The sequence below is a fragment of the Charadrius vociferus genome, unplaced genomic scaffold, assembly GCF_000708025.1.
Source record: "Charadrius vociferus isolate BGI_N301 unplaced genomic scaffold, ASM70802v2 scaffold398, whole genome shotgun sequence".
Lineage (NCBI taxonomy): Eukaryota > Metazoa > Chordata > Aves > Charadriiformes > Charadriidae > Charadrius > Charadrius vociferus.
The window spans coordinates 143,010-159,179 of record NW_009649571.1 but is presented as its reverse complement, the minus strand read 5'-3'; the positions used below and the strand labels follow the sequence as shown (position 1 = coordinate 159,179).

Sequence of the window (16,170 nt, the reverse complement as noted above, 5' to 3'; positions counted from 1 at the left end):
TGCTTATTCATATTTCTTAAAGAAGTTGTTCTTATCAAAATGTCATTTCCCCTCCAATTAATGGGAGCAGTGGGAAGTACGCAGGTACATGGTAGTGACTGAGCCCCTCTACATCTAGGGCTGTGAAATTGAAGTAATTAAATCTGACTGTAATGGTTAATTTTCCAGTGGCTGAGAGGGGTATGTGTATTTTATATTATTTGTAACCTTTGATTTGTAAATTACGATGCATCTTTTTTTGTTGTACGCTGATCAGTTCTCTTTGCTGGAGTCAGAAGTTACCCTTGGGACCACTATTTAAGTCTCTTAAAGAATATTTATCATTCCATGTACTAATGATGGCTTATGGAACTGGAGAATTCTACAAATTATTTAAATGCACCTTTTTCTGTCATCAAAGGGACCGTGGGATTTGCAAGACATGATAAGTTTGTGCAGAATGTTAATGGTCCTCCAGTTCACATGACAGCAGTAACTCGGGAAATTAGTTTTTCATTTGTATGCAGCGGAATCCAGTAACCATAGTCTTTGTCTGCACATCGGATTTGCTCCTAAGACTTCTGTTTTCTTTGACATAACAGCGAAGAAAGAAAATGCTGTTGAAACGCGGGAGGAAACACCTTCAGTGGTTTTGTTTGTGGAGCAGGTTCATATTACTGAGGAGCTGAGCTCTGGCTAAAAGCTGGAAGCTTAAAACTGGATATTGAAAAAGAAAATAAAAGATAAATTCAGGGAGACTACCGGGGTGCTACTGACTTACGTTGCTTTGGCCTCATGCCTTTGAAGCTAGTATTGAACCCTTAATTAATAACTGCTATGGATTGTAAAACTCCCAGAGTTTGGTGTTTCACCTGTATGGCAGCCCTGCTGAGAAAACAAACAGATTTCTTAGAAAATGGGATACATATAAAAGCTTACCATCAGTCTTCTGGTTTTGAAGTCTTAATGTAATTGACTCTACAAATGGGACTGTGGGAGTCTGGGTTTTTTTTTTTTTTTCCTTATGATTGGCTTGAGAGGAATAATCCACTTCATCGTGAGTTGAAGGAGAGAAAAATAAATCATCACTTTCCCAAACACACTTCTTGTCTTTTAGCAGAGCCTGTTGGTCCAACTGATTTCTTTTCTGCCTAATTCTTCCTGGGAAATGGAATCTCTGTGCAAAGTGGCTTTACTGTCCTTGTCCTTTATATCTGAAGTTAAGATTGTTTAGCTTGCGCTACCTTTGAGAACAAATGCTTGTTTCAGACTGCTGTATAACGTGAAATGGCACAAACCTAAACAATCTGATAAAAGCTCATCTGCTTCTTCCTGTTCTTCTGCAAAGGTTACTTTAATTGCTTATTATTTACTTCCTTAACAAAATATGTTGTGTCAGGTTAGTCTCTGAGCTTCACAGCCCATCTCAATTCCAGTTTGCTCCCCTAGCACAACAGAAGCTTTGCATGTCTTTGAATTTTCTTTTGAGTACTTTGTGGTTCTTTGAACCAAAGCCTTGGCTGCAGGCTCTGCAGTCCAGTTTGGTGTTTCAGCGTACTGGTACGCTTCTGCTGCTTAAGTCGAATGTTGTGGAAAGGCCATCTCTTCAGCCAGTGATTCTGGCCTTTTGCACAAAGAGCTGCCTTGGTTTCCCTTGAAGAGCTTGAGTGCTGTGCCTAATTAAAATAAAACAAAACCACCCCTGCCCCACCCAGCTCTCCTGTTCACGGAGGCTTTCCCTGAGAAACAGAAATAAGTGCGGGCGCAGCCAGAGTGTTGCACAGCTGGAGGACGTGCAAACCTCACGCTCTGGGCTCTATGCCACAGCTCAGAAAAATAATACATACCTGTTTCTCAAAGAAAATTCAATAGATGGATGGGGCCACAGTTAGCATCTAATCTCTGAATTTACTAAGAACTGAAGTCTCACTACAGGTCCTAGAAACTGGCAGTTTTGTAAGGTCCATGGTATTGGCTGACAGAGGCCAATGTTTCATGTGGCTTTCCAGTAACCAGATTTTTAACATTACATGCCAAGCTCAGGTACAGCTGTATTTACTCCTCCAAATACTAGGCAAAGAATCTGCTTTGTTTCCTATCTTAGCCCAGTGTGACATTGCAGTGGTGAGGGATGCAGACAGGATAGATTTTTGCAGCTAACACGTTTACAGAGTTTTGTGCATTTCTCCTGCCCTTTAAGACTACTTCCCTTCAGCGGTGCACTCCTAGAAATAACCCTACAGGCAATTCAGCTCCTGTTCTCCAGTGCCACACTCATTATCTTTTAACAAGACCAGTAAAACTGACATGTCAGGGTAGCTTGATGATGTTGTCTGGCAAGCTTGTTGCTTCAACAGAGGGGTTATGAGTTTCCTGGCTTTGGATTCGGGAGAAATGCCTTGGGGTTTTGTCTCTCAAGTATTGCTAGATCTTATTGTCGATAGCTGGAGGCCTCAGCTTCCACTAAAAAACAACCCTCAGTTCTTCAGAAATGGATGACTTGTGCTTGCCAGGAAAATCTGCTGCTTTGCATGCTCAGTTTTCAAGCTCTGACTTAAAGGCATGTGACCAGAGAGATGTGTCTTAGTGTTTTGTGCAATGTTCCCTTCTTGGTCACACTCATGCTGGAATAGATAAGCCATTTCTCAACAGCCCCACTGGAACAGGTCTTAAACCAGCATGGGGGCTCCACCCATGGATGGTGCTCTGGGTCACTTACTCTCTGCTTGCACTCCATTTCCTTTTGTGTTCCCATCAGTCGCCCACCCCAGTCCCCCCCCCGGCAGCTCGGAGAGCACCACACAACCAGCATTTTCCACTTAGATCCCATTCTTCCTTGCCCAAGGCTTCAAAATGTTATGGGCATTGGTGGCACTGGCTTCAGACTTCTGCCACAGTTTCTGAAGCCTGGTTTTGTAATTATTTTTATGGCCACTCATCTATCATCTGCGGGGAGGTCCATGTATATCTTGTTTATCCCTTTGCCATAGCATCTGAAAGCCTTTAGTTCATCCTTCCATATAAATCAAACCATTTGTGTCCCTCGCACTGTGTGGATGCCTTTGGGGCAAGTACTATCTGCAGGAGGAAAATGAGAAATCAGTGTCGTCCATTAGAAGAAGGTTAAAAAACTCTTGTCCTTCTGGAAGGTCAAAAGACGCTTGGGCCTCTGCTCACTCAAAGGCACAAAACAAGCCACTGGCCAAAGATGGTAACTTGCAGGTTACTTTCCAAAAGGCTTGTACTGAGCTGCTTTAACGCACTGCCATGTTGGTTTCATTAGGGTGCCTGCTTGCTGGGTGCTAAGGATGCTGGTAAGAAGGTAATATAAGCAAGATGTAATCCTCTCTGTCTGCAGACATGCCCACCACTGTCTGCTTTATTTTTAAGGTGGTGCTAGTCCTGAATAATTGCTGGGGTACAGCATATCTAAATTCAGAAAAGTCAGGGGGGTCTGTGGGCATGGAGGGCGAGTACCAGATCCCAGCATCTCAGCAAGGCTGGAACTGGCAGCGTTGTTTGTATGAGCTGCAGTGTCAGCAACACACCTGAAGCCTGACTTCAGCATGAGCAAATGGGAGGTTGACAGATCTTGGCAGAGGTGTAGAGGTTTTCATCAGCACAGAGACAATACAGGTTTTATTGAGGACATAGTTCCACTAACAGTCTAAAAGCATTTTTCTTTGAGGGCTGGAGTTTGACTAATCAGGTCTTCCATATGTTGTCCATCAGCTGTACGTATCTGAGAGATCTAATAAATGGACTTCATCTGTTCCTGCTCTTCCCCCCTCACACTCCTTAGTGGGCGTGGGGAGCAGAAGCTTTGGCTGTTTGTACTTAAGAACAGGGAAGAGGAAAGCGGGTCGTATGCAAAACCCTCTTGTCAGCACCTGAATGTTGTGAAATAACATCAGTGACTGATGTAGCTCTGGGAACCCTTCGTCCCGTGGTGGCAGGAAGGACCAAGCAGTGCAAATACTTAACACAAAGCCTTGTGTTTGAGCAATGTAACAGCCGTTGAAGCAATGCTGTGGCTTTTCCTGTATAAGTAACATAAGCCTTTGATGATCTCTGCTAACTCATAAAATCATTGCAAATGGATCAACTGAGGCATCCAACTGATGACTGGGATTTAATATTTTTGCAATTATGCTAGTATTTATTGGTGTATAGTAATTCCAGTAGGTAAGAATCCACCTTTTTGTGCAAAGATGAGTTTAGTCCACCTGGGAAGGTGAGAAGTATCCTTTTTTATCTTCTTTGATTATACTACCAAGCCGTGAAATTATATCACATGCTTTAATAAACTGGTAATTTATTTTAAAAAGATCTGAAGGTGTCTCAAGTTGAGTGACAGCAGTACACACTGGGATTACATTGTGTAAATCACCAGCTCAATACCTGGTTGAGCCCAAACGCACTGCACTGACTGAGGTTCACGTATACCTGGTCACTAGTGGTGTCCTCTGTGAACCTGTGTAAGTAATGGCCACATGTCCTGGTTTGAGGTAAAACAGAACCAATTTTCTGTTTTTCCTCTGCTTTTCCACTAGTGATCTAGTATATACTTTTTGTCTAAAAATAATTTAACTTCTCCCTTCAGGTGCCTCCTGCAACTGTACTGTTCAGGACAGTGATGATTCTTGGGCCCTCAGGCATGCTTTTATTATTTCTACTACCTATATAATGCCTTCTCATTCCAAGCAGGTGAGCATGAAACCCATACAATGCGGTTTTTTGGCTTCAGTCAGTGATTTGGCCCTTTGCTTTTGATGCTTGATCAGGGGCAGGGGGGACGCTTCAGAAACGTGAATTGCCACTGCAGTGGCAGAGGAGATGACACTTCCCAAAACAGTGCAGGCACAGCTCAGCAGGTTGCTGCCTTCCTGCATCCTGGTGGCAGCCTTGCACCTCCGCCTGTGCTGCGGGGATGGACATATTCACAGCCGTCTGCCTGCTGAAGCTTCTGAGCGCTTCTCCCGTGCACTTCCCATCCCTGCAGATTTCACCCAGCTGTTGATGATGCTTGCTTCCAGTTTGCGCACCTCTGTGACGGATGGGGGGTCAGCTGGATTGTGTCCTCTAGAGAAAGCAGAGTAGTGTGAGCTAGTCAGCAGGCAGCAGCTCTTTGCCTCGTACTGAGGGAGAGCCAAGCCAGGGAACTGAAGGACAGAGATTATCTGTTTTGTGCTTTGTATTTATGCCCTGGAAAACAAGTTAGAATGTCACATGCACCAGGAGGTTGGCAGGCTTGAGACGCCTGGCCTCTCCCTTGCTTCGGTGGCTGCTGCCCTCTCTGCTCCAGGCCTGAAGGCTGATGGCTAATGCCAAGAGATGCTGGATTACTTCATATGACTGATGGCTACAGGCTATGACATGCTTGTGCCAGTCCCTATGCAAGAACATGTTCTAATGGAAGTCCATGAGCTTAGAGCCAAGTTCTGCACAGCCTGGCTTCCCTGAAGGCTGTAAGAGCCCTGTGCAGGGGAAGAAGATTGCTCTTCCATAGTTAAGCTGAAACAGTCTGGTGCCCAGTCCGCTTTGAGTAAAGTATCTCCTGGTTCTTTGGACTGGGGCTAGCTAAGATCAAACACTGAAGGCAGTAGGATTTTGTCAGCCAAAGGAGAGCTCAGTACTTACCGGAGGTCTAGGTGATGCGCACCTCCTTTAATGGTCAATGCAATTAATGAAGGACTGAGGCTGCTGTTTATCTGGAAGGAGAGGGAACAGAGACAAACTCACCAAGTTACCAGGTAGAACTGGACATGAGTTCTGAAAACTATAAGACGAGCTGGGCAGGACTGAGGAAAAGCCCAGGAAGAGATCCTTGGTATGGCTGATACTGTGTGCATGGCTAACAGTGCCAATGAGCCAAATCACCTGCCACAAATGATGGCTTCCCCCAAGATGAAAACTGTCAGCCTATTCCAGTACAGGTGGTTTGAAGTAACAGGCTCCTTTGCGCCCATGTGCCCTGAGCAGCCTCTTCCTCTTGCAGGTGGAATTGCCAAGACAGCCTAAAACAAGGAACTCCTGCATTACAAGCAGGAGCTAAACTAACTCAAGTCAGTTTTGGTTTTAAATTTAAAACTAGAGCTCTGCCACCACTCTGAAGTTTTGTTGAACCTAAGCCAAAATATGCCCTGAGTTGCTGCTTACAGCAACCGCTTGGTCTCACAAAGTGTGTTGAGACTGGAGACAGCACAGAGCACCAGTCTGTCAGCACCGGACTCAGTCTCAACACAGAGACATGACGGGTTGTGGCTCGGACCCTGGGTGTTGGGTAAGGAGGCTCCTGCTCTGTCTGCATGACAGCATCAGTGCTCCTGGCTGACAGGCTCTATTCAGTATGTCCTGAGGCTCCTGAAGGGTTCAGCATAAATCAGCCGCTTGCAGAAACTCAACTGGGCTAAAGATGAATTGCCAGTGCTGTTTTGCAAGGGAGAGGAGGGCGGTGTATCACCTGGAAAGGCTCCTCTTTGTGCTCGGGGTGCAGAAGTGCATGTGCTTACCCCACCTCCAGCCCATGGGTCCAAGTCTCCATTTGAAAAAATGATGTTGCTTGCACTTTTCAGGTCTGAAATTCAGAAAGATGACATTTGAGAGGCCTCTTTCCTGCCCATTTACCCAAATGTGTTTGGCTACTGCAGCAAACATGACCAAGTACAGAAAACACAGGAGAATAAAACAAATTCTTGGCAGTTTAGGATTTCTGCTTCTGTCTCAAGGAAAGGCCTGTTTGGCTCAAGTCAGCCCAAGGCTGTGACTTTCTGCCAGGACTTGGTAGTGCACTGTGCCTGTGCCCAAGGAGCTCAGCTGGGCGGGGCGGGGGGACAGGCAGACAATTACAGGGTAATGCAAAGGGACGAGCAGCCAGCACAACTCACCTCCTCCCCAAAAGTTTGTCTGCAGCCAGTGTGCTCGTGGCTTCACTTGCCATTTGCTCCAACAGTACTGCTCTCGCATGGCCTCCGTGAAGGGCATCTCAGGGAACATGTCAGTCACGTTGTTGCTGTTGAAAGTTAAGTTGATCTCGGTGCAAACCTAAGAGAGGTGCAAGAGCTGTCATGGGGTGGGGGGATAACGAGGGAAGCAGCTGAAACCTGTTGGTGTCACCAACACCTTACCTGGTAGTCCCAGGCCTTAGCATCTGAGCCAATGCCGCAGCCCGTGGGGTCAGCACAGGCCTGGTACAGCTGGTATATGTCATAACACCGTGCCGAACCGGAGGAGTTGTAAAACACCCCTGCCAGGTGGAAACACAGTACAAAGCCAACCTGTCAGCACCTCTCTGCTGGCTCACCCACTGCGTCCCGCACGAGCCACATGGCCAAGGCCAAGCAGAGGAGTGGCTATCCCAGCTTGGCAAGTGTGTGAGGCTGGGGCAGAGCTAGCAGGGTCTGCACTAGCCTTAGGCTACAACCCCAAGTTTATGCCAAAGCTTTCACATGGTCTCAAGCCTGACTGTATGGTGTCCTTTGCTTCTGCCGTATCCACACGGAGGAAGAGGCTCCCAGGTGCTCTTTGCTCATGCCAAAAGCCAAGTGACTGGCTCACTAGTCCTTGGGAGAGCCCTAGCCCCCGATCCCCAATGCCTCCTGGAGCAGGCTGTGTAGAGGTCATTATTTGAATGCTTCAACCTGAACAGGACACAACTGCTGAGCCCTTCCCACCCCCTCCCTGAAAGTAGCTGTCATCTGAATCCATCAAATTTAGTCCGAGGGCCAAGGCTGGCCGGTCACAGACAGGAGTTTGTTTGACTGTTCAAGAAGGGAAAGATGGCATGTGCGGGCTTGCCCAGATGAAAGAGCACCTGACCAGGCAGCCCAGCGCCGCATAGCTGGGGAGCTGCCGAAGAATGAGCTGCGCTTTGTGCGGATGGGTAGTTACCAGATAGTGAGGAGGAGGAATGCGGCTACACCAGTGGCCGTCTGCTGCTGCCAGTGTCACAGCCCACAGGCAAAATCCACAAACACTGTGGGTTTTGTGTGATAACCAGCACCAACAGCTCCACTTGCAAATGGCCCTGAGTGGCTCTGTGAGGCACGCAGCACTCAGTGCCTGCACAGCACAAGGCAGAAGCCGTGGAGGAGGGAGGCTGCTGCAGCTGCTGCCTTGTGAATGGTAGCACAGCCTCAGCTCCCTCGAAGTATGAAATCACTGGTTCGGCTGCAGAAGACTGCCCAGGAGATGCACTGAGTGTGCACAGCGAAGAGTCCTGGTGCTGCTTCAGGGCTACGCATCGTTCAGAGCAATGCTGCTTAGCTCGCAGGCCAGCACGGCCAGGCTCATGTCAGACACCTACCTGGCGAAGCTCCTGGAAGGGCTCAGCAGCCTTCGCTCACAGAGCGCTCTGTGTGACGTGACGCTGGAGGCAGAAGGGGTCTGCTTTCCAGCCCACAAGATCATTTTAGCATCGGCAAGTAATTACTGCAAGATCCTGTTTGTTGGAAACTTGACAAGAGCAGGGAGCCCGGATGGTAACATCCGGCTGAAAGCTGTCAGTGCTGCGGGGCTGAGGAACGTTCTCAACTTCATTTACTCCAACAAACTAGACCTCTCATTACAGAGTATCGAGGAGACCTTCAAAGCCGCAGAAACTCTCCTGGTTCGGGAGGTGATCAAGCTGTGCTTTCGCTTTCTGGAGGGTTGCTTGAACTGCGAGAACTGCATGGATGTACTTAACATTGCTAAAAAACTCGGCCCAGCAGAGTTGAGACAGAAAGCCATGTGCTACATAGGGCAGCATTGCAAACAGATCCTGGCTGATCCTCAGTGCTTGAAAGACCTGGACCTAGAAACCCTTTGTGAAATTTTAGACAGGACCGACACTGAGGGATGCAGTGAGCTGGAGCTGCTGAACGCCACTGTGAGCTGGCTGCAGCACGACGACACGCGGCTGAAAGATGCAGCAGATCTTTTAAGGCACATAAGATTCCCTCTCATTCCTTTACAGGATCTGCAGAGATATGTCCAAGAAATGCCTCTTATGAGGTTGGATTCAGGCTGCCACAGACACCTGCAGGAGGCTCTGAATTACCACTCCCAGCTGTATGCTCAGCCGGTCCTGCAGACCCAGAGCACGAGCCTCCGCTCCAGTTCCACCGTGCTGCTTGTCGCTGGTGGCAGAACCACAGACAACCACCTGTGCAAAGAGATGTGGGCTGCGGACCAGAGTTGCAGCACCTGGCACAAGGTCGGGGACCTCTGTGTGCCTGTGTACAACCACTGTGTTGCCATCATCAATGACTTTCTCTTTGTCATCGGGGGACAGTGCAAATTTGATCCCATGGGAAAGCAGCCATCAAATGAGGTAAGACACGAGAAACCTTTAGCCTTGGGAAAACAGCTGGGTGAGGAAGGGAGGGAGGGAGTAATTCCTCTTGCCCACCACAGATCTCCAATGTCTATATATTTCTTAGTGCTCTGGGCAGCACTGACAGCCCTTGGGAACACAGCTTCCAAACTCTCTGGGAAGCAATCAGGTCCTGCTCTGGTCTCACCTTGCTCCTACTGTAAGTTGTCATCCTAATCTGTATACAACCTCCTCAGTGCAGGTTCAGCCATGTCCACATCGGTCAGTCATGCAACCCCATGAATGCTACTCCTGTCCCCATTGTTGCTGCCATGGGACTCAGGCTCTGCAGGCACAATTAAAGCCTTCAGAACTGCTCCTTCCTTGGCTTTGCCCTGGAAAGGCAAATCTGCTTCAGCTCCCTGGGCCTTCTCCTTCTGCCTGGAGAGTAAAAAGACTTGTGCAGGATTTTATGTTTTCCTAGATGGCTTCAGTGAGCTTGCTAGAAAAAACAGCATGTTTTTCTTTCCCATGCTCCCAGGGGGCTTATTTCAGCATGGTACTTAGTTCAACAGTGCCACTACAAACAGATTCTCTTCCACTGCCTTGACGGCAGGAGGCAGCTCAGCAGCAGCAGAGCAGCTCCAACCCAAGTCCAGCACTCACCGCATGTGGTTCTGCAGATACTGACCTGGGGCTTCTAACCAGGACTGAGAAAACAAGCTTGGGGAGGTATTTACTGCTGAACAAGATGTGGGTGGAAGCCCAGCCTTAACAGAGATGCTGTGCTTCTGTGGTGATGCCACTTGGGATGAAAGGAGGGGAAGCAACTCCTGCTTTCTCCTGTGAGAGCAGTGGGCAAAGCTCGGCTCCTCTCTTTACAACACACAAACAGTAGCAGAGATGTGAAATGTGCTTGTTTAAATCTCACTGAAACAGTTTTTAGGTGACACATGCTAGCTGGTGTTTCCAACAAAGGCCCCATGGCAGGGGGGCTGGAACTAGATGATCTTTAAGGTCCCTTCCAACCTACACGATTCTATGATTCTGAGATTTCATTAAGCCAATGTGTTTCACCACCTTGCTGCAAGCTGAAAGCACAGCCTCTGCCCAGAGCCCACAGGCGTGTAGAAAGGTTCTAACTGGTCCAGATCTGAATGTAAAACCTTCCTCAGACCAGGGAAAACATTTATCAGTACTTGAAGCCACAGGAGATGCAAGCCAGCCACACGCCTTCTGCTAACTGTCACCCGTCTGCTGTGATCCTAGGTTTTCCGATTTGATCCCCGCAACACTTCCTGGATCCAGGTTGCCAGCATGCTGCAGAGGCGGACACGCTTCCACGCAGATGTGCTGTCTGATCGCATCTTCGCCGTGGGTGGTGGGACACTGTTGGGGACCCTCACCCGCACTGTGGAATTGTACCAGCCCGCTGACAACAAGTGGGAGTTTGCAGCTCCTTTCCCCACACCTATTGCTGATCACGCAGGCACAACCCACAAGGGAATCCTCTATATTTCAGGTGACGAAGCCAGTAGAAAGCAGCATATTTTCATGTAGTTTCCTTGATTTTTGCTGGCATCTTAATGTCACAGTCTAAGCCTGCACCCACACCAGTAACACCCACAGCTCCAGCATCCCTTTCCTGCTGTGTCAGCACAGCCTCACTGCCCTCCTGAATGGCAGGAGTTATTTTCTTTCCAAGACATTAAAGGTGACATCATCTGCTTGCAATCCACACCCCTGCTCACCTTTGACCTCACAATCCTGGCTAAATCCCAAAGCTTTGCTGTCTGAAAAGGTAAACCAGGAGTGGGCTGCCACAGTGTTGAGGATGGGATTAAACCCTAGTATTAATCTGAATGGAAGATGTGGGACTAACCCTACTGTGCTGCTTTGTTAGTCTGTACAAAAAGAAGTAGCTCTTACACTCTTACCCTCTGAGCCTGTAGAGCTCTTGCCCTACAAGACATCCTCAGTGTTTACAGGGATCGTTGCTAGATGGTGCAGGATGCTTATCAATAAAGCAGCATGGGTTCAAACGTGTCAGGAAATTGTTGTAAGGACCTTTAGCTTTTGCAGCTACTTATTTGGACTTGAAAGATAATCTTTGGTTTGTCCCAAGAAAAAAGAACTGTGGTGTTTGTGTTATTGCCTCTGAAGTTAAAAGTCCTGGGCCAGTCTGCCATGGCTGGAGGCTCCCCGCTTCATACACCAGTTATGGCCAGCTGGGATGACTGTACTGATCCAGTCCAGATTAACTTCACTTGCACAGTTGCAATGAAGGGCACCTCTGTGCTGGACTGTACACCCAATGCCCCCAGGCCACGGCAGGCAGCACATGGGCTGTCCTACCCAGACGTGTCCCCTGCTGGCAGCAGGGCTGTCCCCCTCTGGCAGCACAGGTGGACAATGGTCCAGCTGAGGGAACGGCTGAGGCTCAGGGATGAGTCCATGCTTTGACTCAACTGGCCGCAGTGCCACAGGCAGCCGATTTAACCTCTTGGCCTCGATTCCTACCAGAGAGCAAGGACAAAATTGCCTCACAGAGCTTCAGACATACCATAGCCATCTAGGCTGGATAACACTACACCTCTTTGGGTATAAGATCTTACCTACCTAGCATTCCTTTCCTTCTGAACTAGTGGGGTAACTGCAAATTTTATTTGGGCAGCCTACAGCCCTGCCCAAACAAACTGAAAAATTAAGAGCATTACTTCAGTACTAGCTTTAAACACAAGCTCCATGCAGACCAAGTGTCTGCACCCAGGTGAGCTGGGGCTTGTGGCCAACCTGAAATCCCATCTCCCTTGTTTGCAGAGACTCTCTGCAGGCTGGGGTTCAGCGGGCAGATGGAGGCATTTACCCTGCTCAGAGCAGCACCCTCCTTCTGCAAGGAGCTTTTTATAATGCACCCTGAAATACCCAAGTGTGTGCCTAATAAGGAAAAAAAAATGACAACAGCACTGGCAGATTGGCTCTGACCTTCTGTCAAAGATCCAAAGTTCAAAGATCTTTGAACACTTTTCTTTCAAACCACCATTTTGCAACTGTGCATGCTGGAAGCAGATTCCCTAATTAAAGCAGTTCCCGTTTACACTTGAAATACTCCCAGAGCTTTTTTAAAAAAAAATACGGACAACTATTTACAGAAAGAGCTGGAACTGGTCTGGTTTTGGGTTTATTTTTCCCTCTTTAAAATACCTAAGAAGCTGAGGTTTTAAATTTCACACTGCATCAGCTCTGCAGAATGGTGTGACATTTTAAACCTGAGCTTCTCAGGTATTTTAAAGAAAAAAACTCAGCTCTGCTAATGTTTGCAGAAGGTTTGCTGGATGTCAGAGAGGATGATAGATTTTCAAGACTTCTGGTTTCCTTCTAGGGGGCTTCTCTGGGGGTAAAACCTTACGGGACACTTACAGCTACCTCCCTCGCCTCCGACGCTGGATTGGCAACAGTGCCATGGCTTTTACCCGCTGTGATCATGGGATGGCTACAGTCAGGGACAGGATCTTTTGCATTGGAGGAAGGACACTAAAAGGAGTAAGTTCATTTGCACTTACAATCCCAAATGTGATGCAAAATGGGGTGTCTGTGTTGCTAGGCCCTGACTGGTTTCTTCCAACAGGTTAACCAGTAACTTCATTATTTTTGGTCTCTTAGCGGACTGGCCAGTTGCAAGTCAGGCCAATAAGCTTATGAAAATGTGCCTGCCATTACAATTGTGTGCATCAGAAGCTGCCCTGTTGTCACACTCTATTTGCTAGAGCACAAAGGCTGTTTAAAGCATTTTTTTAAAATACAGAAAACATGGTGGATGCGCAGCCTGCTGACATAGGAAAACCTAAGTGTAAAACTGGTCACGTACCTGGCCCCACTTTGACCACCTCGTTTTCCTTGTTCAAGCTGAGAGGGGGTGAAACACTGGTAGACAGGAAGAGGGACAGACTGCGGTGAGGACACTAGCCCAGATTTTAGGAAGGATGGGCTCAAGTCCTGGAATGCAAATGAATTCTCTTCAAACCTGGATTTCCCATCTCTGAAAGAGGGAAAGCACTGCCCAGACTTCTGGGGAGGGCAAGCTGGGAAGAGACCTGACAGTGACTGAAAGACTCACTCTAGCAGAATCCCGTTCCCTGAAGCCAAGAGAATGGAGTTTTCAAAGATCATTCAGCAATTCCCATTTGAAAGTGTAAAGACTCAGGGCCAGGCCTCATTTTACCACGATGGGTACAGTTTCTTATGAAGGAATGCAGGCGTCTTAAGAGTACTTAATTGCTCACTGAGGAAGGGACAGAAATCTAGAAAGAGAAACCGCACATCCAGGCTGACATCAAATTCTTCCAGATGACACAAACTCATTTTTTGTCCACAATTCAATGCAATATAGCCCTCTTTAGATGGTTTCCTTCATAATGTGTTAAATGTCCAGAGAGCAGGCAGGACTTGGGCTATGCCAGTTCCAGGAGGTCCCTGTAGCACCTTGCTCAGCTCACTCCTCTGATTTTCAAGAAGGAGAAAGCTCCTTTAAAGCTGGGCCATTCTCGTAGTTTTCAGTTTCTTTTGAGGTTCTGATTGCTTAATGTGGATTGAAAATCTGGCACCTTGAGCCCCATGGTATTCAAACAGATGTTGAAATACCGGTTCCCTTTATCATCAATGGAGCAAGTCTGACATGACAGTGATGCCCACTCAAGGCATGATCTGATGGGTTAGTGTTGGTCTGGTTCTTTGCAGGTGGAAGAATGGACTCACGTCAATGAGACGGAGTATTATTGTCCTGTAAACAATCAGTGGACAACGCTAACGCTATCCCCATTCAACTGCTGCCAGTTCAGCATCACAGCCCACGACACTACACTCTACCTCACGGGAGGTGGGTCACTGCAGCACATGCAGAAAGAAGACAGCGTTTTCCTGTATGATACAGAGGGGCAGGTATGGAAGAAAGCCAGTCCTCTGCCTAAAGCTCTGGTGGATCATGCCTCTTGCATGATTAAACTGACCCAAGTGAATGCACCTGGTGAGACAGGGAGAGGCACAAAGTGCTCCTCTACGGGCAGGAGGAAATCTACTCTCAGCTTGTTCATCACAAAGAAACAAGATTCCCACTCTGCCTCAGAAAAGAACTAGGATGTGAATATGTCAAGCAGATCTGACAGTGTTTGCCAAGATACTAGTATTTTAACAACTAATTAATGGTTTACTTGACAGCCAAACATCTTTAGCAGTGATTTGGAATTGCCGTGTTTTTAACTTGGTGCTGTCATAGTGACATGCATAATTTGCAAAAAAAGAATTAATTCCCACTCCTACTAAGCTGCATTAAACCTATAAGAATTCCTTAAATCAATTTTTTGTCATTCAGAACCTGTTTTTCTGAATAATGACCAACATAGAACTTATTTTCAATGCGCAACTTTAGAGATTTTATGAGGAAGTCTTCAAAAGAGCTTTGAATTCTATCTCTAATAATTTCCTTACAAACACTCCTGGCTGACAAATTAAGTACTCACACAGATAAATATACACGATGTATTATTGCCAAGTACAAGGTCCTGCACGTGGGTCAGGGAAATCCCAGGCACAAATACAGGCTGGGCGGAGAATGGATTGAGAACAGCCCTGAGGAGGACTTGAGGGTGGTGATGGTGCTGGCTCAACGTAAGCCAGCAATGTGCAGTGGCAGCCCAGAAAGCCAACCACATCCTGAGCTGCAACCCCAGCAGCGTGGCCAGCAGGGCAAAGGAGGGGATTCCCCACTGGGGAGACTCCCCTGCAGTGCTGCCTCCGGCTCTGGAGCCCTCAGCATAAGAAGGACATGGCCCTGTTGGAGCAGGTACAGAGAAGGCCATGAAGATGCTGCGAGGGCTGGAGCCCCTCTGCTGTGAGGCCAGGCTGAGACAGTTGGGGTTGTTCAGCCTGGAGAAGAGAAGGCTCTGGGAAGACCATATACCAACTTTCCAGTATCTGAAGGGGCTACAGGAAAGCTGGGGAGGGACTTTTTACAAGGGTATGTAGTCATAGGACGAGGGGGAATGGCTTCAAACTGGAAGAGGGTAGATTTAGATTAGGAAGAAATTTTTCGTGAGGAGGATGGTGAGGCACTGGCCCAGGTTGCCCATGGAAGCTGTGGCTGCGCCATCCCTGGAGGTGTTCAAGGCCAGGTTGGAAGGGGCTCTGAGCAACCTGGTCTAGTGGGAGGTGTCCCTGCCCTTGAAGGGGATTAGAACTAGATGATCTTTAAGATCCCTTCCAACCTAAACCATTCACATGATTCTATGATTTAAGACTGTCTTGCCACTGGATTAAGATCATAGGGCACTGTGATGACAACCTTGTCTTCAACAAGCAGACCAGAAAACTTCCATCAGTGAACATGCTTTGAACCTGTGACTGCTTGAGCCACAGTATGGGTAAACTTTTAGAAAAGAAGCAAGTACCTTAGAAGTCCACATCTCATGGACAGTCAACAGGCTAAGGGGCTGGAATGGCTGAAAAACCTGATGAAGATAAGTTTGGAAAGGTGAGAGAAAGAACCCATGGCCACCATGGACATCCTGACGGACAACACCAATACGGGGCAAAACGTCCCAGGGAAGATCGGAGTCATACCAGCTCCCACAATACACAACCCGCACAGCAATGCAACAGCTCTACATACATGTGCTTTGAGAAAAGAGGGTGCTAAATAAAAGACCAAACTGATGCTATTAACTCACCAACAAGAGCAGCCAGGCCTTGAATTGGGTCTGCGTGGGCAAGGATCTGTTCACAGCCAACCTGGATGAGACACATTACAGGTAAATTGCAGACAGGATAGTTAACAGTCTCTGCTCTGCAGAAGGGCTAAGCTGGAAGATTCATTAAAATTACCACTTACATATTTTACGGTT

At 47.6% G+C, this 16,170-nt stretch overlaps 2 protein-coding genes across 2 annotated transcripts in view; one reads left to right on the top strand and one right to left on the bottom strand.

Moving 5' to 3' along the window:
- Positions 1–4,919: 4,919 nt before the first annotated feature.
- DPP7 (dipeptidyl-peptidase 7) overlaps positions 4,920–16,170 on the bottom strand; it is a gene marked incomplete at its 5' end in the record, with an annotated part of 24,361 nt that continues 13,110 nt past the window's right edge. Inside the window, 6 exons of the mRNA XM_009890292.1 lie at positions 4,920–5,061; positions 5,620–5,690; positions 6,492–6,556; positions 6,867–7,023; positions 7,107–7,225; positions 15,997–16,057. Of these exons, the coding sequence (XP_009888594.1) occupies positions 4,920–5,061; positions 5,620–5,690; positions 6,492–6,556; positions 6,867–7,023; positions 7,107–7,225; positions 15,997–16,057 (615 nt within the window). The remainder of the gene's footprint in view (positions 5,062–5,619; positions 5,691–6,491; positions 6,557–6,866; positions 7,024–7,106; positions 7,226–15,996; positions 16,058–16,170) is intronic.
- On the top strand, positions 8,270–14,407 carry LOC104291089 (kelch-like protein 13). The gene is made up of 4 exons (XM_009890287.1): positions 8,270–9,292; positions 10,544–10,796; positions 12,657–12,817; positions 14,012–14,407. The coding sequence occupies exons 1-4, from the start codon at positions 8,270–8,272 to the stop codon at positions 14,405–14,407; spliced, it is 1,833 nt and encodes a 610-aa protein (XP_009888589.1).